Source organism: Crocodylus siamensis, chromosome 5, assembly GCF_052110815.1.
Source record: "Crocodylus siamensis isolate JL-2025a chromosome 5, ASM5211081v1, whole genome shotgun sequence".
Taxonomy (NCBI): domain Eukaryota; kingdom Metazoa; phylum Chordata; order Crocodylia; family Crocodylidae; genus Crocodylus; species Crocodylus siamensis.
Window position 1 is genome coordinate 54,215,194 of NC_143399.1, and position 26,361 is coordinate 54,241,554.

Sequence of the window (26,361 nt, forward strand, 5' to 3'; positions counted from 1 at the left end):
AATCAATAAATTAAACAACCATGTATAAATCTGAAGTTGCAGAACTCAACATATTAACAGCAGAATAATCTTGTGTGTCATGTCTATATATTTAAAAAATAGATAAGTATATGTTTCCAAAATACGGAAGGTACTTTTCTTCATCAAGAACTAAATCTTTGATTAAAAGTGTGGGTGTGTGGGGTGTGAGGGTGGGGGGAGTGTGGGGATCCCCACACACTCCCCATCCCATGATGCACAGATCCTGCTGGCGGTGGCAGCAGCAGCAAGAAGGGGTGCTCATGTCTGGAGTAGATGCTGCTGTCAGTGGTATATGGCCAGTGCCGCATATGGGGGAGAGTGCCTGCGTTGGATACAAGCACCCCTGCCACCAGTGGGGGCTGTGCACCATAGGGGGTGGGGGAGAGTGTGTGTGTGGAGGGGGTCCCCACATTACCCCACCTTCCCTCACACCCACACCCTGTCCACCCTTGTTCTGTGTTCCTGCCGCTCACCTGGGTGCAGGCTCCAAGTTGCTGCCAGCCATGCCCTATGCTCCCCTCCAGCTGCAGCTTCCCTACATAGTATCCAGTGAGTGGGATGCTGGAGAAGCTGGGCACCTATGGCAGTGGCAGCAGCAGCCCTACCAAGAAGCTATCCAGGCCCTTCCGTGCACAAGGGTGGGAGTGAGGTGCAACAGTGTATGTTGGGGGGAGGGGGGAGAAGTGTGTGTATGAGGGTGCCTTGCTCCCACCCTCGTGGGCAGAAGAGCTGGGTGGGGTACAATTACTTGGTGGACATCCATGGGCTGGATGAAATTACCTGGTGGGCCAGATCCAGCCTGTGTGCCATATTTTGCCCACTCCTGCTTTAGGCTCTGCTACCCCAGCCCCTTTCCCTTAGAGCTGGATTTGATTTCTTTTTAAGTAGCTGCTACTACCACTGTTCCTAAGGAACTGCGAATGAAAAAACCCCAACACCACACTTGAACTACCAGAGGAAAACTGATACCTTCAGTTTATCTTCCTACAAGGGAAGGCTGGTTTCTTGAAGAGATCTTTGGCTGGCTTAAGAATATTTTCATCAGTAGGCACTGCTAGTTTATATGCTATATATTAAAAACACTTCTAGTGAAGAAATACATTTTTACATGGTGGATCTAAACACGCGTCTAAAGAGCTACATGATATAAACATGCAGGGATTATGCCTCTTTAAAAAAAGCTCATTTACCTTCTACCATATTACCCTCTTTCTGAAAAATCCTCTCTTCACACCACTGGCAGTGGACAAGATAGCGAATTTTCTTTGCTGAATCATCTGCAGGTGATGGTCCTCTCAAAACTCTCACTACTACTAGAACAAAGTGTTCTAGGGCTACTGCAAGCAAAACTTCAATGCCTTTGTTGCATCGAGCAGCAGCTCTACAAAAACAAAAAGAAAGGACATCACTGTGGGAATTCACTGAAGACTAGCTTTACCAGATGCATCCTACCTTCCAAAATATGTAACATTTGAGATTACCCACTGTTTGAAAAATGCTAAACTATTGAGAAGCAACACAAATTTTGACTTAATTTCTCAGGATCCCAGTTTTAACTCTCTCCCATCAGACTAAAAAGTTTTGTAAATATCCTCTATTATCAGGATGCTTACCATCCTACTTATGTAGAAGCACCAGCTAACTCTCAACACAAGTCTGCTTAAACAAGTGCTTTTCCACTACCACACTCCACAACAATTCAAGAACAAGCAGAAAGACAAACTGAAGGAACTTCAGAGCACCAGAACATACTATTTAAGGGAATTGGAAAGAAAGTCTGGCAAGGAAAAATTTAAAATAGACTCCAGTGTAGCCAACTTAGATGCAGACTAATGGGGTAAAATATTAGTTATTACTATGGGAATGGATAATCACCAAAAAAAAAAAAAAGGAATACTTTAAAATAGGCTGGAAGATGCAGCTAGATTTGGGGTGAAAATTTAGTTTGAACAGCTTGAAAAAAGCCATTTTGATAACAGTCTCAACCTGTGTTGTGGTTTCACAGGAAGAGATTGCATAAATCAGTGAAAAGTTAAATTGGATGTAGTACTATAGATAGAATATTCTATAACAAACTACCATAAGCAAGAAGATGGGAACAACATGAACTATGTTTATGTTGCCTATAGCATCTTGAAGTCCTTCAGTTCTGATTTCCCTCCCTGCTTCTGAACTGTTAAGCCATAAGATTCCCATTTTGTTTGTATGTATTCACTTAGGGCCCGGTTCAGCAGCCTACACTTCCTTGATGAAGTCAAAAGGCAACATTTACATGGAAAAGGACTATTCTCATGTACAGTTTGCTGGGCAGGCATTGCATCATGTAGACTTACAGCAAAAAATAATTTTTTAAACATAAAATTTAACTTATGGAAAAATATCCAGACTGAGTGTTCTGGATTTGAGGGTGAATACATGCTTGCTAGATGTAGGATATCAACTTTTAGAGGACACCATGGCTTCATTTAAAGCAAAGCTGTTTTCACAGATAACTGTTTAGTAGCTTTGTAAAATACTGAACGTGGTTAGGCTGCACTAAAGCAGATGCTAAATGACAAAGGAACATAATATAAACTGCTGATAATTTAAGGCTGGATTATATCACCTTCTCTTTTTGAAGATTAAAAAAATAATTTGTAAATGTCTTCTACCTTGTCCAATATTTTACTTTAAAACATTTGTTCTACAGCTGTGAACTTGAAATATTCAAGTACAAAACTAGTATTTCAATAACTAGTTTTAGAGCTTAAGAATTCTGAAAAACAAAACCATGCAATTGGTATTAGCAACCATGTAAAATGTCTGTATTTCCAATCTACCAAAATGTATAAGTTAATGACCATTTATTTGTTGTGACAGTACCTTGCCACAGAAGCAACTACTATTCTAGCTGCCAGCTCCTTATAGTACTCTGTTCGGACAATGTTGCAGCCATAATGACGCAGGGCAACATGCTGAGCCTTCGCATATAGAGAACTAATATCTGTGGAAGTCACCGATACTATTCCCAGATTTCTAACATTTCTGAAGGCAGAATCCAGGTAATTCACAGATGTTCCAAATGGGTCCAAATGTCTGAAAAATAAAGATACATTAGAATCTATACACATACAGCTATTTATTTTTAATCTTGGAGTGGCAGAAATGTAAAAACCTTCATATATATACCAACATATGTAGAAAAATAAAGATAGATTTATTTCGTTGCATACCTTTTATACTTTTCATACTCCATAATCATTTACACACCACTAAGTAACATGGAGTCAAGACACGTTAGGTAATACAATAGGCATCACATGTCTATCAAGCTCTCACATCCTAGTATATTAGCTTACCAAACTTAAAAAAGAATATTGGCCAAAATATATATATTTATCCTGTCATCTTTCAAAATGTAAAAGACGGACTCAGATTGGAAATATTGGATACATATACTTGCAAATGTCATCAGTTAGAAACAGAAACAAGTAACCTGATCTTCACAGATTTTGAATGGCTGTAAGTCCCAATGCATTGCACTATGCTTCTAAAAAAAAAAAAAAAAAAATCAAACCACTCATTTGATGGTTATATAAGGATCGAGTGCCAACATTTGGGGCACCCAAGTTAAATATTTTTGCCTTATATTACAATTAAAACCATTAAAATTAACTTTGTTATTTAAGAAGATTGAAATCAGTGGTCCACTATAATTTTATGAAACTCTGACCAAAATCCTTGTTTGGTTTAATGAGATGAATGTCAAATTAACTAAGATTATATGAAAGAGTCTAAGCCTCATATTTCTCCCCACAAAGGCAAAGAATTTAAACCAAACGGGGATTTTGCTTAAAGTTTCAGACTTATGTTTAGCTGCATCAGGGTGTTAAACATATGGCTCACAGGTTGGATCTAACTTATGGAGCCATATGATCTGGGCCACGGATTGCTGGAACAACCCCATCTGCCAGCCCCAGCTCTGCCCTCATGCACTGCGTGTGGCATGCGCGCTGGACCTGGCACCATATGCCCTGCCCACAACACAGGGGGCATGCAGCACCCTGGTCCAAGCCCCCTGTACTGCCTGCAGCAGTGGGTCCAATATCACATGCACAACAAGCCCCATAGTACGTGCTACACAGGGGGGGGTCAAGTCCTGGTCTAGCCCACAGACCGGCCCAGCAACACTCATCTGGCCTGTGGGGATGTATAAGTTTCCAACCTCTGAGCTTTACCTTACGTTTCACTCTGAAAGTAAGAAAGTCTTAATATTTTTACAATGATTATTTTTAAAAGAGTTAAATTAAGGCTGTACTTCCACAGTATTTCAGGAACTATGGGATTACTTCTAAAAACAAAACAAGTAACTGTCCATAATCTCAACTATTCAATCTTCTTCAAATAAACACAAACAAACATAAATTATATATTCAAGATCAAAGCATATCCCAGGTAAAACTGTGTTAATAAGCAATTTATACTTACATGAAATCAAAGGACCGTAAATGCATTATGATATTGGCATCCATTTTTGTCACCTCAATAGTGCCTATATTTTCTTCTCCCTCTTCCATAGTTTCATCACAGTCATCCTCTTCCTTAGAGTTCATCACTACTTTCATCTTGTTTAAATGGCAGTTTTCCTGAATCATTGTCACAGAATTTTCATTACAGTCATTAATTGTAACCTTCACAGAATTTCCAAGGTGTTTTGCCCACTGCAGTCCCATTATACCTGTAGGAAGAGACAAATGCACAGTTTTCAGGCTTACTGTGAAAACAGAAAAAGACATTAGCACTTGATATCATTAAAAAAAAAAGGATCAAACCTAAAAGGCACCTAACATAAATATGTGATGAAAATTTAGGTCTTGATTCCTCAGGGACTTTTTGCCCTATGCGAAATCTTGTTGATGTCTTTCCAGTTCTCATTACAGAATCAACTACATACATATACAGAAAAATATTTCTGAACTCTGCAAGTAAGACAGAAAATTACTTCTGGACTCTGAGATTTCTACTGAATTCAGTAGGAAAATAATACTATAACCAGCACAGAAGTCGAAAAAAATCAATCTGTTCATTTTAGCTGATGCTAAATTTTTCAATGTGCTGTAGATTTTTTAAATGACAATACATAAGTGCATTGTAGAAGCTGGAGGGTTTGCTAGTCAGGTAGAAGGTAACTGTTACTTTTGAAATGGTTTGGAACTGAGAGATAAACACATTTGCAGGATCTTTCTGCTAAAATACTCAACAGTCAATGTTTCATTTAAAATGTCATCTTTAGGTTTAGAACTAATATCGAACTGATATCCAAGGGTATATCATGCCTCTAGGATCTATTGTTTCAGACTGTGTACAGACCCAGGGAAATTTTATTGCTTTAAATTTATATTCTGGATAGCTTTTATACTCAGAATGACTGGAAACATTTCTTAAGCAAAATTTAAGGGCTAGGGATTAAATTTGCAGTGAAACATCAAAAAGGACACAGAACCTAGGGTATAATTTACCAAGTTAAAGACTCATAGTATTTTGGGTACTTTAAGATGGTAAAATTCTTTCCTTAGGAAGAGTATTTAACATAAGCTTAATATTAGTTATGTTCTTTTTATCTACCTGGAGCCAAATCCTGAGCTCCTAAACTCAAGGTAACTCTTGTGGCAGTTAATGGTGGCCTGCCTAAGAATGAACCTCAGTACCTAGCCTAAGGTACTTTGATATACAAAGGGAACTTTTCAATAGACTGATTTTCTTTAAGTATGTACTTTTACTGTATTAGTATCAAGTAAAATGAGGTTACAAAATTTTCTTTACCAGTGGCCCCAAATGCATCCAAACACTCTAAGGGGTTCCGTTCTTCAGCCAAAACAGCTAATGCACAGAATATGAGTTGCCTAGAAGATGAAAAATCATCATAATAAGTGCAAGATCTAAACTTTATCATATCTTCTTGTTTCTTCTTTCTCTAGGGCTATAATTACAAGAACTGGGTTTAAGAGATCTCTGAGAGTTTCTTAGTTAGAATTTACAATCATTACACAAAACAGCATTTGCAGTTAATTCAGTAACTTTATAGCCAAATACTTTTATATTCATCTATGGAGACATAAAACATCACTATACTACAAAGTTTCACACTTTGCCCAGCAAATTAATATATCAGGAGAGATTTAAAAGACAAGAATTTGCTAGTTATTTTGATTTCAATGCTACACTGTCGTATATGGCACTGATGGCCAAGAGCAAATGTCATGTATTTGTCCTGCTTTTTAGGGAATTTAATGTTGCCGTATTAAAGACTACCCAAAACTTCCTTGCAGTTTGTTTTTATTTTTTTTAAATTGTTCACTGCTAGCAGTAGCCTGCTAGATTGAAAATAGCTAATAAGCTTCATAAACTAGACTGAGAAATACTCTCGCATTTATCTGTGACAGGGTTTTTTCTGTAGAAGGACCATGGTAAAGACCAAAAGGCAGTGAAACTGCACTGTGTAGAAATACAAGATCTAGCTTTAATTAGTTAACCCAGATACAAAAAACACCAAAAGTGCTGGTGACCTGCAGCCTCATGGGCTACAAAACTCATAGGGTGTCCTGGAAGACTGGGTTGAGCTCTGACCCAAGACAGATACTTTGTTACGGGTAAACTGATTAGCTGGTTTAAAACAGTGGTTCCCAACTTTTTTTTGCCATGACCTGCTGCTGGGAGCGAAGTGCAGCAGTGGGCCGGGGAGCTCCCGGCACGCGGTGCAACTCGTCGCTTGTGTTATGCTCCGGGCACGGTCCCCGCGACCCTCATTTGGGCCATGACCTGAGGTTAGGAACCACTGGATTAAAAGAATCACATTTTTGGATTGCAGAGGAGGCATATTTTATGACTTATCTAAGGAAGATGCAATATCCTGTTCCCTCCTTTTAATATCATTAAAAGAAGCGAGGAAAGAATCTGTCCCAACAGAGTGCACCCAATAAAAAGAAGACATGAGAATGTGAGAAATGTGTTTATGTCTCTTTCAGCTATGCTGGAGGAGATGTCTAGTGCAGGGAGCTCATGATAAATCACAAAAATAATTAATTAAGAAGGCTTTGGGTAAGTTTAACTGTGTTTGTTGTTATACTTCTAAATTCCTGCACTTCTGCATAAACTATGCTTCACAAAATATTAACATTTTGTTTCCTCAGAAGCATAAACATGTCTTCATCACCAGATTTTGTATGTAAAGTATTTTATTAGGAAGACCATTTTTGTTTGTTCAGAAAAGTTTCCCGTCTATATAGGAAGGGGGATATATATAAGTAGCTTATGTACACTCTCACCCCCCCAATACATACATACACACATCTACACACACACACACACACACACACAAAATGTACCTTCTATAGATATATAAACCTAGTTTAGAGAACAACACTAGAAAAAGGATCAAAATGGAACCTTCCTATTCTGGGTGTATTACAATATTGTTTTTAAAATGTTATTCCTCTGAACATCATAGTGGGCTGTTTAATGGAATATTTTTTTCAAGTAAGAGCAATTTCACTGCAGTCTCTCAACCTCGCGTGGCTTCTCACCTGTTAAGTTTCATTTTGGGATTAAAATAGGAATCTGTTTTCTGAGGTGTGGAGTAGTTAGGAAGAACATGTACATCTGTGTCTGCTTCTTTCAGCACTTCAAGAGAAGACTTAGGAGCAGGGGCTAAAAGTATTTTGTGGAGAAAGAAGAGTTAATGAGAATTTTAATTAATAATTTTAATTTTATGAAACAAGTAAAACAGACAGCTCACAAATAGTTAGGGCCCAAATCCCACTGATGCCAAACATGATGGCTACTGACAGATGTGGTAAAAACCAAACCAAACCAAAAATAAACCAAGCTTTACCGGAAGAGGAATCACATCGGTTTGACTGGGCTCCCCGGCATCTGTGTGAGCTTTATAGATGCTGGATGAGCTGAGTCAGACTGACACAATTCCTCTTCTGGTCAAGTCTGGGGGCATACCAACCTGAAAGTAAAGTGCTGTTTGTTTTTTTCCATGTCTGTAAGCACCCAATAATTCTTTTAACATGCAGAGGCCAGCTTGTTAATATTCTGTGTCAGAAAAGACTATCACAATATGTTTACCCTGGCAGACTTCTGGGCAAATTCTATACAATTTATCTCCTGTACAATGCCAAAGCCATCATACATCAAGACTACTAAATTTTCTCCTAAGAAAGACATTTCTTTCAGATTTATTCAATATGAAGAAACAGAGATGCTATAAACAAGTCTAGCTTCAGGGCAAAGAATACAACTGAGCATGTGATAATTCATCATGTACTTTTCCATATAAAATAATCCCTAAGGGATTCAAGTCGGTCCAAGAGCTAGAAGACTTCCATTTCTGTTTGACAGTTAGTTCTAATTATTTCTCTTCTAGAGGGATGGCATGCCCTTTGGATTTGCAAATGTACTATTTTGAATGGAGTGTAACTGAAGGGAGCTGTTTTGTTTTGCACACTTAAACATCTCCTTCCACCTTGTTGCATCTTTGTCTATGTCTTCCAAATCAGCTTACGTCAGGGATGGGAAAAGTATGGACTGTGGGCTGGATCTGGTCGGCAGTGGACTCCATGTCCCAGCGCCTGGCTGGGGTCAGTCTCCATAGAGACCCCAGCTGCAGCTGTATGGCAGCATACATGGCAGAGCAGGGCAGGGGGTTGCTCTAGGACTGCTGAGAACTTGTGATAGGGGCAGCTTGCTCTGGAGCCAGGGTAGAGCTATGATCTGTAGCCCACATGCTCTGGGCAGGGACACACAAGCAGGGGAGCTGGGAGCAGAGCCACGATCCCCTGCTTGCAAGGAGCCGAGGCAGAGCTGTGATTTCCTGCTTGTGCGCTCGCTGCCCTGCTCTGCCACGTGCATTGCCACCTTGGCTGCAGTTGGTCTCCATGACAACCCCAGACTTGAGCTTCCCCACCCAGCTGGGGCTGGGGTCTCCATGGACATCAGCCCCAGCCATGTGCAGGGATAGCTGGGAAATGGAGTCTGGCTGCTGGCCAGATTCGCCATTTTGCCTACCCCTGGTTTATGTTATCCTCCCACTGATGCCTTGGTCTACATTGAGATCTGATATCCTCCCCCTCAGCTTCCAATCTGCCTCACATGCCTCGTCTCACTGATTCTTGTGATATGCCCTGTACATTTCATAGTCCTTGCTCTATCTTGCTCAAGATATCAGGTCTTTTGTAAAGGTCCACAATGTGGAAAATGTAGGGAAATTTAAATATTTAGGAACAATAGTCACCATCGATAATAACTGAAGAAATAAAGGCTAACATTTACAGTGCTTATATAATATTTACCCATATAAAAGATGACTAAGTTTATAAAAGAAATTATAAATTTTCCATATAAAAGATCTATTTATTGGGGGGGGGGGGGAGGGGGGAGGAGCATCTTATAATTTTCTAGGTATAGAATCTAATTATTGGAGGTTTGCCTTGAATTTTTCACCTGCCATTCCTATAGCAGGGAAAATAGCTCTTTGCTCTCTGCTTCCCCCCAGCTTTTTCCCCTGGCAGCCCCTGCTCCTTCCCTCCTCTTACTGTCAGACCCTGCTCTCCCTGAGTACATGGAAGTGAGAAGCAAATCTGAAAACAATAACCTTGAAATTAAACATGACTGTAGCCACGTTATACCCATAGACTTAGTTTATCCAGAATTGATGGATGTTACCTTATTTTGAAACTACCGCATGGTTTTAACACAGGTGTTTCATAAACACAATTCTGAGCGTCACTTTGGCACCTACTTATATCTAGTATAAACTATAGGGGTGCACTTATAGAGATTTTTGGGGCCGATACTGACAGCCGATTTTTAAGGAGGCACATTGTGCAATACTGATCTAATTTCCGAAATGTAGCTCTTCAGCTTGAAGAGCTGTATCCAGCTGTAAGTCTGGAAGGGGAGGGAAGGAGTGGGGGGGAAGGGGGATAAAGGCCCCTGTGGTGAGGGAGGGAATGGGGCTGGGGCACATGCTGACCAGCTGGAATGGGGAAGGGCACAGGACAGAGCTGCAAGCAGCTCGTTGGGGGGGGGAATGTGCCCCAAATCTGTGTGGCGCAGGGCAGGCTGCAGCTGCAGGCTGAGGCAGGCATGGGACGGAGATGTGGCTTGTCAGAGCGTGGCTCCCACCATTGTGCGCAGCTTATTTGGTGCTTGTCTGATGCTCCTGCCATTTGTCTAGGGGGCATCTGTTGAGGTCCCTTCTGACCCTAGCATCTATGTATGAATTTTTCTTGCTGAAGCAGCAACAGCAAGTATCTTTACTTTTACAATCACATTGACCAATATTTTGCAATTCAAATGACCATGAGAGAAAGAGAGAGGACAGCATGTATAAAACAGAAGAGGAACACAGGAAAAAACAGTGCTTATCTTCCAGTTAGAATAATAACTGTGGGGCATGAGAGTGTAGAACCTGCAGAACCATGTGGCTAGGGGGCAGGTTAGCACCCTTATGCACCAGCCAGCCAGCCCCTGTCACCATGCATTTTGTCACTTAACTCTGCCCTTGGGTGGAATTCATTAATTGATTGTGCCCTAATACCAGCACATGTATAGACAGTGATGCTTTGCTGCTTCGCTAATTAGTCAACTCCACAATAAAGCATGTGTAGATGCACCCAGAAATTTCAAATAGGAATCCAGTGTTAAAGATATTCTGACCAGTTGTCTAAGTACTTTGCAACAGAAGAATTGCTCTATTATTTTTCTGTAGTCAAGAAAGTTGGGAAAATGAACAGCCATAATTTTCCGAGGAGTGCCTTGAGTCTAAGCAGATTGAGAACCACTGATCTACACCTTTAGCAAGTTTCTGTAAAAACTGAAAATCATCTGGTTTCAATAATCCATGTTTAGGCACTTTGAACAAACATAATGAATAATTTTTGGCATTCTGTTGGTGAGTTCATAGGAAAGTAGGTACTTGGATTTATATTTTAAACTGCTATAAGAGTGAAAAGCAACTCCCAAAATAGGGTGGCATAAAATTAGCCATGCCAGTTTTCTTTCATAATTATTCAAGTTAGTTTCAAAATGCTGATGTTATTTATCAGCAAGGACAGTGTGAGTATGTAGAGTGAGGAAAAGCATCACAAACCCAGCATCCCAGCCTTCTGAATTCTACGGGCAAAAAATCTTCAACCTTCAAAGACAGTATCTGCCATATATTCCAGCTGAAACATGTAACGCATGGTGTCAAGGATCCAAAGGCAAAAATATTAAATAACCTACCTGCAATGTACCTGGATTCAGTTTCTCCTTTGTTCACATGACGCTTAATATGCCCTATCATGTCAGTCCTTCGTGTGATAGTTGCTGAACAAATAATACAGTGATAATGGGCTCCCATCTTCATAGAGGTCTATAAAATGCATCAAGTGTAATTTTAAAATATAGCAAGAGACCTGAACTGGAATTAAACCTGAATAAAGTGCTTCATATTAAAACACAAAGATGCAGACACATGAACTTTGTTTTTTGAACCAGCAGTAATGGAGATTGAAATCAGTTTATCCAATAAAAAGTATACATGAGAAATTTTCAACATTCAGGGCGTGTCTACATAAGATGCTAACTGCGCAGTTGCCGAAAAATACTGTACAGTAGCGCATTACAGCACAGACAGTGATAACAAGCTACTTGCAAAATATTATTAGGTGACTGTGCAGTAGTGTCACCTAAAAGACGTTCTCGAGCACTACTAAGCAGCAACTCTGGTTATTGTTAATACAAGTGCTAAATAAATGAGCAGTAACGACTGCGCAGTAGCATCTTACGTAGACTTGCCCACAGAATCCTGCATCAACTTGACCTGAGACACCATTTTCAGGAGGTGGAGACAGTCCATTCATAGTCATGAATGGATACAGTTTTCTATGACTGTAAACAATATTGCTTTATCAATCCAAAATGTGAACCATTTTCTGACCACCTACAAGTATGGACTGAATCCAAATAGGTGACTGTTAGGGTTTCCATATCCCATAACAACAAGCCACCTACACTTGAAGACTTAACTAAAACACTTAAAAAAATATTGTCTGAATTTCTCCTCTTTGATGGAACAATGAACATTTCTGTGATCCAGCACTGGTTACCTGGTCTCCAATGAGATTCGGCTTCACAGGGCGACACGGTAAATGACAGATGCACATTCTGTATCCTGGAAAACAAGTACATTTTTGTTACATTGCACTATGGGAAACAAACAAAAAAAAATGATTACCATGTTTTCTGGCATATAACATGCCCCCAGATATAATATGGACCCTATTTTTGGAACGCCCCAGGAAGGAAAAGGAATCTCTCTCTGAAGCAGGGGTAACTACCAGAAGTCTGGGGTCTCTGGGGCAAGGAGCCATGCACCACAGCCCAATACACCATGCCAGAGCAACACAACAGGGCCCAATATAGTGTGGCAAGGCTGGGGCTGCATGCTGGGTCCAACCCTGCACACTGTCTCCAGATCTGTGCTCCCAAGTCCAGGATAGTGCACTGGCACAGGAACCATGTGTTGGGTCCAACCCAGCATGCCAGGTTCTGCTGCAGATTAGTCCTGTTAGCTATTCTGATCTTGCACATGGTTGTGGAGGCTGCAGGGGTGGCCCCCACTGGTATGGAAACATGGCAGCAGAAGGGTGAGGGGAGGAGGGAGTCATGGCAGTATCAATTGCTGTGGCTCCTGGAATGGCAGGAATTAATGCTGCCACCAATCCACCTCTCACCCCTAATTTCCAGACCCATGGGCAGCCTTTTTCTTTGCACAATGTGTACCCCATTTTCCCCAGCTGGTTTTGAGTGAAAGGTATGGGAAATATGTGACAGAATATGGTATCTGGCTTATGGTCCCACAGTATACTGCCTAGCACAGGGGCAGGCAAAATATGGCACGTGGGCTGAATCTGGCCTGCCAGGCAATTTCATCTGGCCCGTGGGTGCCCACCAACTAATTGTACCTGCCCAGCCCCAGCCTGGCTCTCACCCTTGTGGGTAGAAGGGCCTGGCCATCATGCAGTTTCCAGGAAGGGCTGCTGCTGCCACTACTGTAGCTGGTGGGAAACATGCTCAGCTTCCCCAGCATCCTGCTTGCTCTGGACAAGAGGTAGGGAAGTAGTGGTGGTGAAGTGGTGGGGGCTGCAGGTGGGAGCTGCAGTTCAGGAGTGAGGAGCATTGGGCTAGGGCTGGTGGGAATGCGAACCCTGCATTCAGGGGGGTGGTGGGAGTGCAGACCTTGGATGGGCAGAGTATAGGTATGAGAGGAAGAGTGGGGACCCCCACACACCGTTTAATATCTGCAGCTTATTAGTCAAGTGAAAAATAAATGGGCTATAAACTCTACAGAAGACAGCACAACTTCCCCTGAAATGAAAACCATGGGTACTGCATGAAATATCATATTTCTGTTTAATAAATTTAAAAAACCCTTATCTCCCTATAAACCTTTTACTTTTATTCCTGACTTTACTCTCCTTTCCTTGACAATAAAAATAGACCACACACTTTTTCTTTGTTGTTTTCAGTGTGCTTTTCTTTTCTTTACTAGCTACTATTTGACTTTGATAATTTGTTTCTAAGATGTATTATGGCACTCTGTTTATATACTACACATGGCTTTGGAATATAGAAATATGAAATTTGCCCCTCTGCAGTAAAATCTTTGGCAATGCAGGCTGATCAGAAAGCAAGTGAACCAATGAAAATTTTTAAAAATGTCCTAAAAAACTTTTAGCTAAGAATACCAAAAGTTTTCAGGTATGTTTACATTTGTGAATTTATAACTGTTTTTTTATGACATGGTGAAGTTAATTTCTATTAGAAAATGCTTTATTAAAATTATTTTAAGTGTGCAAAAGACAACAGGAAGTTATGTACTTTCATAGTCATTTATGCCCTATACCTAAACTTGCTATCGCTTCCTTACACTACAAAGTTTTGTGGTAACACCTGAGTGTTCATGCAGTATTAGAGCTCTGCATTTTATAAAGACATTTATTTTTTGAGAACTGGGTTAAATTGTGTGAACAAACTGCTATGAATGAGAAAAGCCACTAAATATTTACTTGTTTTAACATCAAAATACAACTTTAAAATTGGTGAAGAAATCAAACATATTTATTCTGGCTAATACTACAAATACTAAATTTGAAGCGGATAAAGGTAGTTCAACCAAAATGCCAAGAGTGTGCTTTTATTTAGGAGTAGGACATTTATGCTGATGCAACTCCCACTGGATTTAAAGGCATAAAGACTGAAGAACTAGAGGCTTCACCCTTGCATAATTGTAACTGGTACTTGGTGCCATGCAGTATGCTCTAGTCATGCAGTATGCTCTAGAACCAGGAAATCTATTCAAGAATAGAAGTCTTTACCTTCAAATTCAACAGAAACTTTCCAGTGCAAATTTTGAAGGTGGCGATGGAGCTTATGGCTATAGCAAGCTTTAAATTTGTCTTCAGGACATAGAGGGCAAGGCTTCTTTCCAGCTAAAAATGCAAACAGAAAGAAGAAATACATGAAACCTAACACCTGTATGATCAAAAGAGAATAGGTTTGTCAATATTCCTGTTACTAAATGCTACTAATACATATTTGAAACAAAACAGAAGTTACTTACGTATATGCATATATTTAACTGATATAATTAGGGGAGGTTAAATGGATATTTTTAAAATGATGTTTACATCCCTAGTTTAAATGTAACCTAGATTTATGTAGCTTAATCTACTATGACGCAGAAGCATATGTGTATATATATATATGTGACTAGAACTAGATATGGGGCAAGTTGGTATTCTTTGTTTACCCCTTTGTATTTTGTATTGTTTGGTGCATATGTACTCTATTTATGTACAATATCAGCACTTCTCTAATTCCAATTATTATATAGGTAAGTAACTTGTTTGTGTGTTCAAGTGTAGGTTGTGCATATAGTTCATGTGGCTTGAGAACCTAGTTTCGGGTGCATAAAAAGTTCAGGCCACAACAGAATTAAAGAACAAAACAGCTAAAATTGCACTTACCATATACTTGAGCAGCTTCTGTTTTGTTTCAAATATGTACTAGTATATATTACTAATATACTGTGTTATATTAACCAATAGCACATACTTAGTTTAGTGACCTCCAGCAAGAATGGCCCTGGCCTCTTATGCCTTCAGTGTGCACTTGCTGCTACACAGGTTGGGGGCCATGGGCATAGTCAAGCCACTAGAGAGTGCTGCCCAGCAGGGAAACCTTCCCCTTGTCCTCAGGGGAAGGAGCTAGGGCTGGGTCTGTAGATAGAGCTGGGGCTGCGGACCTCTTCTGTCCCCAGATCCCGCTGCCATGGAAAGGGAAGTGCCAGGCCCCACCACAGGAGTTGGGCAGGGCCTTCTCACCATAGCAGTGAGACTCCCAGGCCCCCGGTGGGTCTGTCCAGCCCCCTCTGCAAAGTGGCAGGCCTCAGGCAACAGGCTCCCTGCGCTTCCTGCCATGCTTGTGCCACCATGGCCCAGACCCAGAAAGCTTGTCCATGTTGTGGGCTGGGCCCTCCCCAGCTCAGCCCAGGGAAAGGCGGGGGAAGGAAAGGAAGGGGGGGCAGCCCCAGCCCTTGCCAGGCATGCTTATTCTTCCCCCTCCTGCCTGTGGCACTGGGGCCGTGTAGGGCCCGGCCCAGCTCTAAAGTGGGGCCGAGTGTGTGGCTGGCTTGGACTGAAAAGGCACTGTGGCAGCTGGAGCAGGCGACACCAGGTTTGAGGGCTCGCCACCAGCCCCTTGCACAGAGACTGCAGCCCCAGGGTCATCCTCAGGGGCAGCGGTGCAGTGAAGTGGTGCAGCCAGGATGCTGGGGAAGCATTACGGCTATAACAGGTAGTCTCCCAAGCTAGAGCTGCTGGGGTGCCAAAGGAACACTTCAAGGCCATGCTCACCACACAAGAAGGGGCTGGTGCACAACACCTCAGACCCAGTGTTGCCTGCTGCAGCACCTCTTTGGGCTGAGCTAGCTGCACACTTAGCTCTGCCTCAAGGCTGGGCCAGGCCCCACATGGCCCCAATGCCATGGGTGGGAGGGGAAAGAACACAGTGCACCCGAGGAAGGCTGTCCCGCTGGGACTGGATGACCACAGGGCTGGGAGCCTCATTGCTGTGGTGGGAAGGATGTGGCGATGGGATCCAGGCACAGGAGAGGTCTGTAGCCGCAGCCTCATCCAGTGGATGGACAGTTGGGCAGCACCGCCTAGTGGCTTGGCCGTGCGAGCCACCCCACCACGAATGGCTCCTTGACCTGGGGTTCACGCAACGCCTGGTGCACAGTGAAGACATAAGGGGCTAGAGACGTTGCTGCTGGAGGTCAGTAAACGGTAGGCAGTAAACAGTATAAATACAACTGTCATTTAACAATTTACATCCCTAATTTAAATGCAGAACACAGTAAGTCATTCCTGTGGATATTGTATCTGCCTTTAAAATAGTCAAAATAGTTTCCAATTCTTGCTTTATTCAAGATGCTCCCCTTATCCATGTATTATCTCTTGCTTTATGGTAATATTTTAAATTCTGTGTAATGGGGATTACATCTTTTTCTTATGTATTGCAAAAGTGATGATCCAACAGAACTCCTGATCTATGACTGGGTCTCTGGGTGCTCCCCAATACAAATGATAATTCTATTTCAACCCAAACCACACTTGACCAATTTCCTCAAACAGTAATATGCAGGTTTCCCTTGCTTTATGCTGTACATAGATTCCTGGAAAATGGTGCACAACTCCAATTCACATAAAGGGAACCCACTATACAATGTAACAAATAGGGATATGTTCCAAGACCTTGACTGTACTGACCCCCCGGACCCATTTCTACCACTTTTACATGACAATTTTGGTACTCACCAACAGCAGACAGCTGGAGGAGATAAGTTAGTGGGTCACTTAGAAGCCATAATGAGAATGGCAACTATAGAAACACATGTTGCAGACAATGAGCGAGGAGCACAGATCCACACAGGAGACTATATTTTGGTGCATCACTCCTACAATGCACCGCACAAAGCAGCTGACTGCGGGCTTCCACCACACCGATTCATAAGAGTGAATTTACCTCGTATATAACAAATTCTTGGTATAAAAAGGTTCATAGTTTCACAGTCTCTAGGGTCGGAAGGGACCTGAGCAGATCATCTAGTACGACCCCCTGCCATGGCAGGAAAGAATACTGGGGTCAAACGACCCCAGCAAGACGTTCATCTAACCCCCTCTTAAACACCCCCAAGGTAGGAGCCTGTACCACTTCTCTTGGAAGTTGGTTCCAGACCCTAGCCGCCCTGACCGTGAAGTAGCGCCTCCTGATACCTAACCTAAACCTACCCTCTGCCAGCTTGCGAACGTTATTCCTGGTCACTGCTGGCGGTGCTCGGGGGAACAGTGACTCCCCCAATGCCTGCTGATCCCCCCTGACTAGTTTATAACTGGCCACAAGATCCCCCCTCGGCCTTCTCTTTTGGAGGCTGAACAGGTTCAGGTCCCGTAGCCTCTTCTCATAGGGCCTGACCTGTTGTCCCCTGATCATACGAGTGGCCCTCCTCTGGACCCTCTCCATGCTGTCGACATCCCTCTTGAAGTGTGGCGCCTAGAACTGGATGCAGTACTCCAACTGCAGCCTGACCAGTGCCACATAGAGGGGGAGGATCACCTCTTTGGACCTGCTCGAGATGCATCTGTGGATGCATGACAAGGTATGGTTGGCCTTCCTAACTGCCTCCACACACTGCCGGCCCACATTCATCTTGCAGTCAATTATGACCCCAAGATCCTTTTCCACCTCCATGCTGACAAGAGTGGAGTTCCCTAACCTGTAGGTATGGTGTCGGTTGTTCCTCCCAAGGTGCATCACCTTGTACTTGTCTGTGTTGAAACCCATCCTATTCTCGTCCGCCCACCCTTGTAACCTGTCTAGGTCTGATTGTAGCCTGTTGCATCCTTCCAGTGTGCCCACGTCCCCCCACATCTTAGTGTCATCAGCAAATTTGAACAGTGTGCTTTTTACCCCCTCGTCCAAATCACTGATGAAGATGTTGAACAGCGTGGGCCCGAGGACCGAGCCCTGCGGAACCCCACTGCCCACGTCCTTCCAGGTTGAGAAGGACCCATCCACTACCACCCTCTGGGTGCGGCCCTCCAGCCAGCTGGTGACCCATTTGACTGTGTGGGTGTCTACACCACAGCCCTCTAGTTTCTTAATGAGAACGGGGTGAGAGACAGTGTCAAATGCCTTCCAGAAGTCCAGGAAGACTATATCCACTACTACCCCTGCATCTAATGATCTGGTGATCTGATCGTAAAAGGCTACCAGGTTAGTCTGACAGGACCTGCCACTGATGAACCCGTGTTGGTTGCCCCTAAGCATACAATCCCCTGCTGGCCCCTCCTGGATGTGTGCCAGCATAATTTTCTCAAACAGCTTGCCTAGGATCAAGGTAAGACTAACCGGCCTATAGTTTCCCGGGTCCTCCTTCCTGCCTTTTTTGAAGATGGGGACCACGTTGGCCCTCTTCCAGTCCTCCGGTACCTCACCAGAGCACCATGAGTGCTCGTAAAGCCGTGCCAGGGGACTTGCAATGACCTTGGCCAGTTCCTTTAGAACTCTAGGGTGGAGATCGCCCAGACCGGCTGACTTCAATACGTCCAGTCCCTCCAGAAGCTCCCTAACTAAACCCTCGCTAACCCGTGGTCCAGGTGTGCCTCCCCCAGGGCCCGAGGGGGGCCCAGCAGGGAGGTGGTTGTTTTGGTCCCTACTTAGGAAGATGGAGGCAAAGAAATCGTTAAACATGTTAGCTTTGCCGTCTGGTGTGACGACCAAGTTTCCCAACACGTCCTGCAAGGGCCCCACATTACCCAGGACCTTCTTTTTACCCCCTACGTATTTAAAAAAGGACTTCTTATTGTCCTTAATCTGGGAAGCTAGTCCCAGTTCCATCTCTGCCTTGGCCTTCCTAAGTACCCCCCTACATCCCCAAGCAACTACAGAATAGTCCTCCCTGGTGATGACCCCTTCTTTCCATTGGGTGTAAGCCTCCTTTTTAGCAAGGAGACATTCCCAGATGCTTTTGGTGAGCCACGGAGGCTTGTGTGCTCTCCTGCTCCCTTTGATCCTCATTGGGATTACCTTCCTTTGGGTCATCACATAAGAGCAAATTTGCACATACAGAACCCGCATAAAGCAAGGGAAACTTGTATCAAAGTAAGGTTGGGTTCAGAAAAGCAATTATGTATAATTGTTCCTTCTTGTACAACTGATCTTTCTTGCGTATTCAGCAGCATACTTAGTTACTGACTAACAGTATTTTTTTAATGCATGAGCCACGTGAAGTCTATACCACTTTAGACAATAAGCTAGATTTTTTATGACATACCTAACCAAGAACATTTTGAACTTAGCTTGACAGTCAGAAAAAAATAAATTCTTGAATCTCAGGGCTGAGGTTCAGGCAGTTAAGAAGAAGAGGAAAACAACTATATGACTGAGCACAAGAAAAATGAAAACTATCGAGACCCAGAGGGGCCCCAAAGAAATATTCTGAAAGTCTTTGTTTTAGTATTCCCATTATTCTTTACGGTCTTTTTTTATTAAAAAAAGAACAAAACAAAACAAAACAACCCCATCTGTCTGTCTCTTTCTCTCAACCCCCACAATTTTTTCATACACACATATACACACTTACTTGCCATTCAAAACCTCCAACATTTTTGGGTCATTTTGGTTTACCAGAGGTAAAAGTTCTAAATAAAAAGATTTCAGGCAAACCAGATCGTAAATAAATACTGCATGTTGTCTTTATTTAAAATAATCTATGTACATATGTGCCAAAATAAATTAGCCACCCATCTAGCACAACACCAGAAAATAAGAAGAGTTAATCCTGTTGACCTACAACTAGTGGTTAACACCAGTTCCTAAACAGTGCACACAGTTGACATGAATAATCATACTGTACTGACAGAGGAGAAAAACAGAATTGTTAGGGCCTTTAGTATACCAGACTGTACAGAGTGGAAATCGTGTTTCTCAATATGGGGATATCATAATTGAGTGCACTTTTTTAAAATGAAGCTTCCTAGACCTAAAGTTTCATAAACCATTAAGACAACAGAAATATATCTGGCAATGTTAAAAAAACAAATCAAAACCAAGAGATAAATTTTAAATACCTCCAACTTGAAGATCTGTGTTCAGGGATACAGCTGAAGCAAACTCACCCTCACTCAGATCAGCTAGTTTTTCTAGATCAGCAAGCTGTCTTTGAATTGAAATATGCTTCTCTAAAAAAGACAGATTATTCAAGTTAAAAAATGCTTCAAAATGGCTGTAATTTAATCTCCATTTTATATTGTTCCTGTTTGACACTTCAATTCTGATGTTAGCTGAGAGACTCCAGTGCCAACTAGAAAAAAATACTTTGCATTTTTCATCTTTCAATTATAAAGTGTTCTTGTCAGAACGGAATAATTTATGTCAGTATTAATCTTCTGTATTTGTTTCCTGAATTGTTGCATATCTTTCTATTTATGCTTTTTAAAGTAAGTGTTCAAAACCACAAGTTGAAGAACGTCTCAATTTCTAAACTTACCTACATTTCTAGCATATTTATTTTTACTTTGTTGATGCCTTTTCAGAAAGTGAAATCACTATATCCATGCAAAGCTGCCCTATGACTTGTTTGACAACCAAGAACATTGTAAGTGTATCTGTTCCATACTATTACAAGGCAAAGTTATTATTACAAACCTGACGCTTCAGAACCTGCGTACACTTCTTCTATTCTAGGGTTGGGGGGAATTGGGCAGGGGAAGGGGTCCGTACTCTCCTTGAATCAGTGATCCGTGATTCTCAACCAGGATGCCACAGCACCCTGGGGTGCCCTGTGATCCTTTCAAGGGTGCCATGGGATGTTACATAACGTTAGCACTGCTACATGTGCAAACATGATTCATAAGATAAACTCAGAGATTTGAAATATAAATTCGTAGCACTAAAAACATTCTGCCCCATTGTGGTCTTTTTAAGTTTTTTGCAGAAGAACTGCTCTAGTACTTTTCTCTAGTCAAGAAGTGAAAACTAATAACTAGCAGTTTGTGAGGGGTGTCTTGAGTCTAGAAAAGTTGAGAACCACTGTTTTTACTGCATAATTGGTAAAACAGACTAGAGGCCATCAATTTCAAGGCTCCTACAATAACCCTGAAATGATTACTTCTTCTCAATATTAAAGCAACTATTAGGGTAGAAACAGAGGTTGGGTTTATCCCAGATCTGCCTGTACCCAGACTCTGAATTACATCAAGAACAGGTGCATTTACTCCTGAAGTTAGAAACAGATGTTGCTGGACATGGCATTTGTGCCATCATAAAAATTCTCTCCATGCTGGGCATTCCCCAGATCCCACGCAACCCTTCACCTCCTTGCTTGGACCCACAGCAACCCCTGCTTCACATGAAGACATGGCACACTGGGGATTTCCTGGGCCACATGCTCCCCATTCATCCTGGCAAGAAAACATAGGGTAGCAAGGAATGCAAGAAATCCCCAGGCAAGAAGAAAACATAGCCTGCTGTCCCACATCAGACCACTGCCTGATTATGGGTCAATGTGCAACCTATATTTTTCTAATAAAGCTCCCTCCATAGCTGATCCACTACATGTAGCCTCATCTGTCTTTACTTTCCCTCTAGCCCCACTGCCAATTATTTTGAAAAAAAATGTTCTCTCAGATACTTCAAAAGTACTTAATGTTGGACAATGGGCTTGCATGTCTGTAGGATCCCAGATTAAAAGGCTCTGTCCTTGTCTAATCTTTTCCCAACTACAGAGGTAGTCCAATAAAAGATCACGCTAAAAAATCCTTGCCTCTAGGCAAAACTGGTTTTACAATTCAGGATTTCCTAGCTGCTAATCCTCTGCTGAGATGCAATGCCCTTCTCTGTCCAGTATCATTTATTTGCACTAAAAGAGTAGAGAAGTGGCACTTACAAAGATGGATGCAGATCCTACTTCATCCAACAGCATAATTTACTATATGTTGGGAGGAATCTCAGAAGGAATTCTAGAAGTGTTGATATTGGGGGAGGGGAAATGGCATATCAATTAAAAGACATATTTTAAATCTGGGGTATAAAAGGTTTTCTTGTATACCATATACTATGATTGATATTTTGCAACCTTTCTCCCTCCCCTACAGATTGCAGATGTTCTTGTAGTTTATTAGCAAACCTCTTGGAGAATCAGAAGATGCGTCCAAAATGCTATTGTCAGATTCCCTTAACGGCTCTTGCTCTACTACTTTGTCTTTGATTTCTGGCTCAGACACTTCCACATCTAACTTGCTGCCATCCATTTTTCCAGAGACAACCAATCCATCTAAAAAAAAGAACAAGACAAAAAAAAATCAGCTTTGTTTATATAACATTTTACTTGTGTGGAATCATTCAGTTTCCAAGCATTTAGTGCTTCCTATCATGCAAGAGGGATGGAAGTCACTTTGAAAAGACAAACTGTTTACTCAGCAAATCAGAGAATAATGTCAGGGTGACTACATCTCATTTTTGCAAAACCACCATGAATATGCATCACCCCAGGCAGAAAAATGTGCACACAAACTCTTAACACAGTCAAGAGAGCAAATATTAACAAGATACTAATTATACCTTACCTTGTCAAAAAAATTAAATGATTTTCCTTTGATTAAGTATGTTACAAAACTACTACAGGGTACTAAGTGAAACCTGGATAAGCAGAATGACTATTTTGGACTGAGGACTTTCACTAGAAGGATCTAGGCAAAAATTGTCTAACTTGGTAACAATTTTTCCCTCTTTTCTGCCACTTTAAGATAGAACTTACAAAATAGTCCAGAAAAAGGAAAAACATCTGTTGTAAATAGGGTTCCCTTTGATTTACTCCTTACTTCTTAATAATATTTTCATTGTGTTCAGAATCCTAAAGGAAAACACATATATGTTTGAACTTGTTCTTTTGGGTGTGTGTCTTTATGTAAAGCGGAGCAAAGACAATACCCCTGACGATTAAATCAACTTGCTTTCAGGCAAGACTTAAAAAATGTGCATCGGAAATGAAAACATTAATATCTGACAAAGTTTAGAAAATGATTTTTAAAAACTGCAATTCAACATAAATAGCTAAATGGCTTAGAGTGCAAAATATAACAGCCTAGAGATATAAAGAGAAGGATTGATTTGGAGACCGAAACCAAAAATTTCGGTCTGATGGGAGAGGAGCAAAGGACAAACAATCGTTTCCTAGCTTAAAAGTAGCTTGATAACCAGCAAGTTATGTTTCACTTTTGGTAGTACAGAGTTCAGATAGAGAGACACTGCCCAGCTGTTTGGGTAGACATTTTTATATAGCTTATAAACTAAACAAAAATAGAGGGAACAAAGGAGAAGAGAGGAAGAATTTGTTAAAAATATTATTAGAAACCATATGAAGCATGTCTGAGGCTGAACAATTTATTCTGAAGGATCCAAGGTACAGGTTATGGCAGTAAAAATATACAGAAAGATATGGCAAACTAAGCTGTTAAAAGATGCTTATTTTTGTATGTTGTGAGGTAAGATTTAAGAACTAGCATTTAAGTAGGATGTTTAATTTTAAAAAAAAAAAGGCATCCAAGATAAACCAAGGGCAGGAAAATAAAAGATTACAACAAATTCACAGAAAGTATGCTAAGAATTCCTGAACAACTTATGCAAGGAAGACCAAATAAATTTAATGACAGACCCCAACATATATAAAAAGGACTCTATGAGAAAGGAATCATTTTATTTATGTTATGTAAGTAAGTAAGTTCATGTATTTAAATCTCAGGTGCATACCTCTGAATTTAGACAGAGGTATTTTATAAAAGTTAAACTGGAAATACAATGATTAAAGAGGGAACTTTAGAGAGAGACAGAGCAGAGAATCAACCAAGTGGCTGACTTAAGAACATCAACCAATGAGACAGTCTTCCTTGGCTTTGACAAAGGAAATCCAGATTTATAAAGATCTTAAGGAGAACAAACATGAAAAAAGATTAAATTTCTGACTGTGCCTATAGCAGGAGAACAGAAAGGAATGCTTGGCCCTGCTACCTTGTGTTCTGTCTGTCTTATGTATGCTCTGTGCCTTCAACCATAAATAAGGAAAGAAATGGCATAGTAGCTACAAGTGAGAGTACACAAAGCACCATTTTTGGGAAAAGCTAAGAATATCAGGATGCTGGCCACTTGCTGTGAAATGTATGGCACTGCATGGTGGGATACATTTCCTGGTGCAGGTTTGTACTGAAGTAGGGAGAAATCAGTTTCCACCAGACTGGTTAAAGCAGAAGTGAGCAGAACATCCTGGGTCAAGTTTCCATGCCAGATGTGTCAAACATACAGCCTGTGCCCTGGACAGCCCCTTGGTGCAACATGCTGTACAGGGTCCAGCCTGGGCGCTGCATGCACTGCTCGCAGTCCTGATCTGGCCCGGAGACTCTCATCCGGGTCACAGTCCCGATTTGGTCTGTAGAGTCTTATCTGGCCCATGGGGCTGGATGAGTTTGATGCCTCTTCCCTGTGCTACACAGGGTCAGGAGCATGAGGACAGCATGCTCATAAAATAGATTTCCACTCAGCGTGGATGGTGGTCAGTCACTGGCAGGGTGCAGGGAGAGAAGTGGAGTCAGAGGCTCTGGACACTCTGTGGACACTGATGCTGCTCCTCGGCAGTCTTGAGACGTCCAGCCAACGGGACTGTCTTCCCTGGGACAGACTCTGACTCAGGCAGGCGGGGTGCATTTGCACCCAGGACTAACCAAGGAAGATCCCCATCTGTGCCTGTCAGACGACAGAGAGGGGCAGCGACGCAGCACCAGGCTCCCGAGCAGCAGCTCGCCTCAGCCGGGCGACAGGGCGCGCGGGAGGAGGCGGCAGCCAAGGAAACCCTAGGGACCGCCCTTGGGCTCCAAGGGCGAGGTGGCACCTGTCCGCCCGCAGGACGAGAGGCTGAACACGGAGACGGCCCGAGGGGGGCAGCGCCACTGCAGGCCTGGCCCCCCCCAGCGCCGGGGACCCCTGTCAGCGCAACGCCCGGGGCCTTACTCATCTCTGCGGCCTCCTCCTCCTCTTCCTCCTCATCTCCGTCCTCCTCGTCCTCGTCCTCGTCCTCGTCCTCCGGCTCTGCCTGATCGGGTGGCAGCACTGCCTCCGCCGCCGCCGCCATCTTCTCCACGGGCAGCACTGCCAGCGGGGGCCGGAGCCGCAGCCGCAGCCTCCTCAGCGCGGAGGGCGTGGAGAAGGGCGGGGCGAGCATTGCGAGCCGCCTCCGCAGCAAAGACAGAGGCGCCCGTGGCCAGTCGGGGAAACTACACCTTCCAGCGTGCAGAGCGTCAGCCTCCAGGGAAGCTACACCTCCCAGAGTGCACTGCGGCCGCCGGCAGGAAAAAAACCCAACAAACTACACCTCCCAGCGTGCATCGCGGCCGAGACACCGGGGTTGTGGGAGCGCCTTCGGCCTCCAGGATGCACCGCGGCGAAGTCCCTCGGCCTAGCAGTTGCGCTGGCGCGAGGCCGGCGGGTCCTGTCGGGAAGGCGGTGGGTGCGAGGGCGCTGGGGCGAGCTTGCGCGGGCGGGGGCGGCACCTTGGCCTCTGTCTGGGGGTGGGGGGCAAGGCCCTTCTCAGGGCGGGCCGAGGTGTTGTTGGGGGACCTGCCCTAGGGGTCCGCGTGGAGGGGCTCCTAGCGCAGCCCCGCGGCAGGGACGCCTCTCCCTGTCCTGCCCCACCCTTCCCCGGCTCTAGTTTACCGGAGTTTTAGGTTGAGGAAACAATCCCGAGCAGAAAAGCTTCTAAATTCTTTTCTAACTGTTTCCGAGGCCGGTCGCTGTTAATGATGCGCCTCTCTTGATTATTATTAGTCAGTGTGCTAGAGGCGCAACTAGACAGTTGCAAAAAAACTTTTCTCTTTATTTGCATGCTTTCAGCCACGCACTCCCTTCTTCAGTGAAGGAAAATGCAAAGTTTGTAAAATTTCTCCCGTGTAGAACTGTAAATTCAATTTTCACAGGTGAGTGGTGTGAGATCTCTTGGCTGGAAAAGTTCATTTATCATTTTATGCAAATTAGGCTTGGATAAAAGTTGGAGCAGTCTGTTTACCTCAGGTGTCAGGGGGCAAGCAGGATATTGAATAATGCTGCTTTCTTGTTAGGATGTTGTTATACTTTTTTCAGCGTGAACTGGAGGAACTGCCTTGCCGGAAAACCTCTTGTTTTTCTCTGGCTGGGAGTGGC

The 26,361-nt window shown here is 42.8% G+C and overlaps 2 protein-coding genes across 6 annotated transcripts in view; one reads left to right on the forward strand and one right to left on the reverse strand.

Moving 5' to 3' along the window:
• The window catches only part of TRMT1L (tRNA methyltransferase 1L), a 32,068-nt gene extending 6,693 nt beyond the window's left edge, over positions 1 to 25,375 (reverse strand). The window contains exons 1-11 of the mRNA XM_090048319.1: positions 25,177 to 25,375; positions 22,304 to 22,450; positions 20,247 to 20,357; positions 14,430 to 14,543; positions 12,159 to 12,223; positions 11,293 to 11,422; positions 7,584 to 7,707; positions 5,824 to 5,903; positions 4,489 to 4,738; positions 2,884 to 3,096; positions 1,212 to 1,402 (exon numbers count right to left, since the gene is read on the reverse strand). Coding sequence (XP_089904445.1) covers positions 1,212 to 1,402; positions 2,884 to 3,096; positions 4,489 to 4,738; positions 5,824 to 5,903; positions 7,584 to 7,707; positions 11,293 to 11,422; positions 12,159 to 12,223; positions 14,430 to 14,543; positions 20,247 to 20,357; positions 22,304 to 22,450; positions 25,177 to 25,297 — 1,546 coding nt within the window. The 5' untranslated portion in view covers positions 25,298 to 25,375. The remainder of the gene's footprint in view (positions 1 to 1,211; positions 1,403 to 2,883; positions 3,097 to 4,488; positions 4,739 to 5,823; positions 5,904 to 7,583; positions 7,708 to 11,292; positions 11,423 to 12,158; positions 12,224 to 14,429; positions 14,544 to 20,246; positions 20,358 to 22,303; positions 22,451 to 25,176) is intronic.
• Positions 25,376 to 25,571: 196 nt separating this feature from the next.
• The window catches only part of SWT1 (SWT1 RNA endoribonuclease homolog), a 70,084-nt gene continuing 69,294 nt past the window's right edge, over positions 25,572 to 26,361 (forward strand). For 2 of the 5 annotated variants that reach the window (XM_090048317.1, XM_090048316.1), the window contains exon 1: positions 25,572 to 25,668. In XM_090048317.1, the coding sequence (XP_089904443.1) occupies positions 25,597 to 25,668 (72 nt within the window). In that variant the 5' untranslated portion in view covers positions 25,572 to 25,596. The remainder of the gene's footprint in view (positions 25,669 to 26,361) is intronic. The other 3 variants (XM_090048318.1, XM_090048314.1, XM_090048315.1) reach the window with 3 other exon arrangements.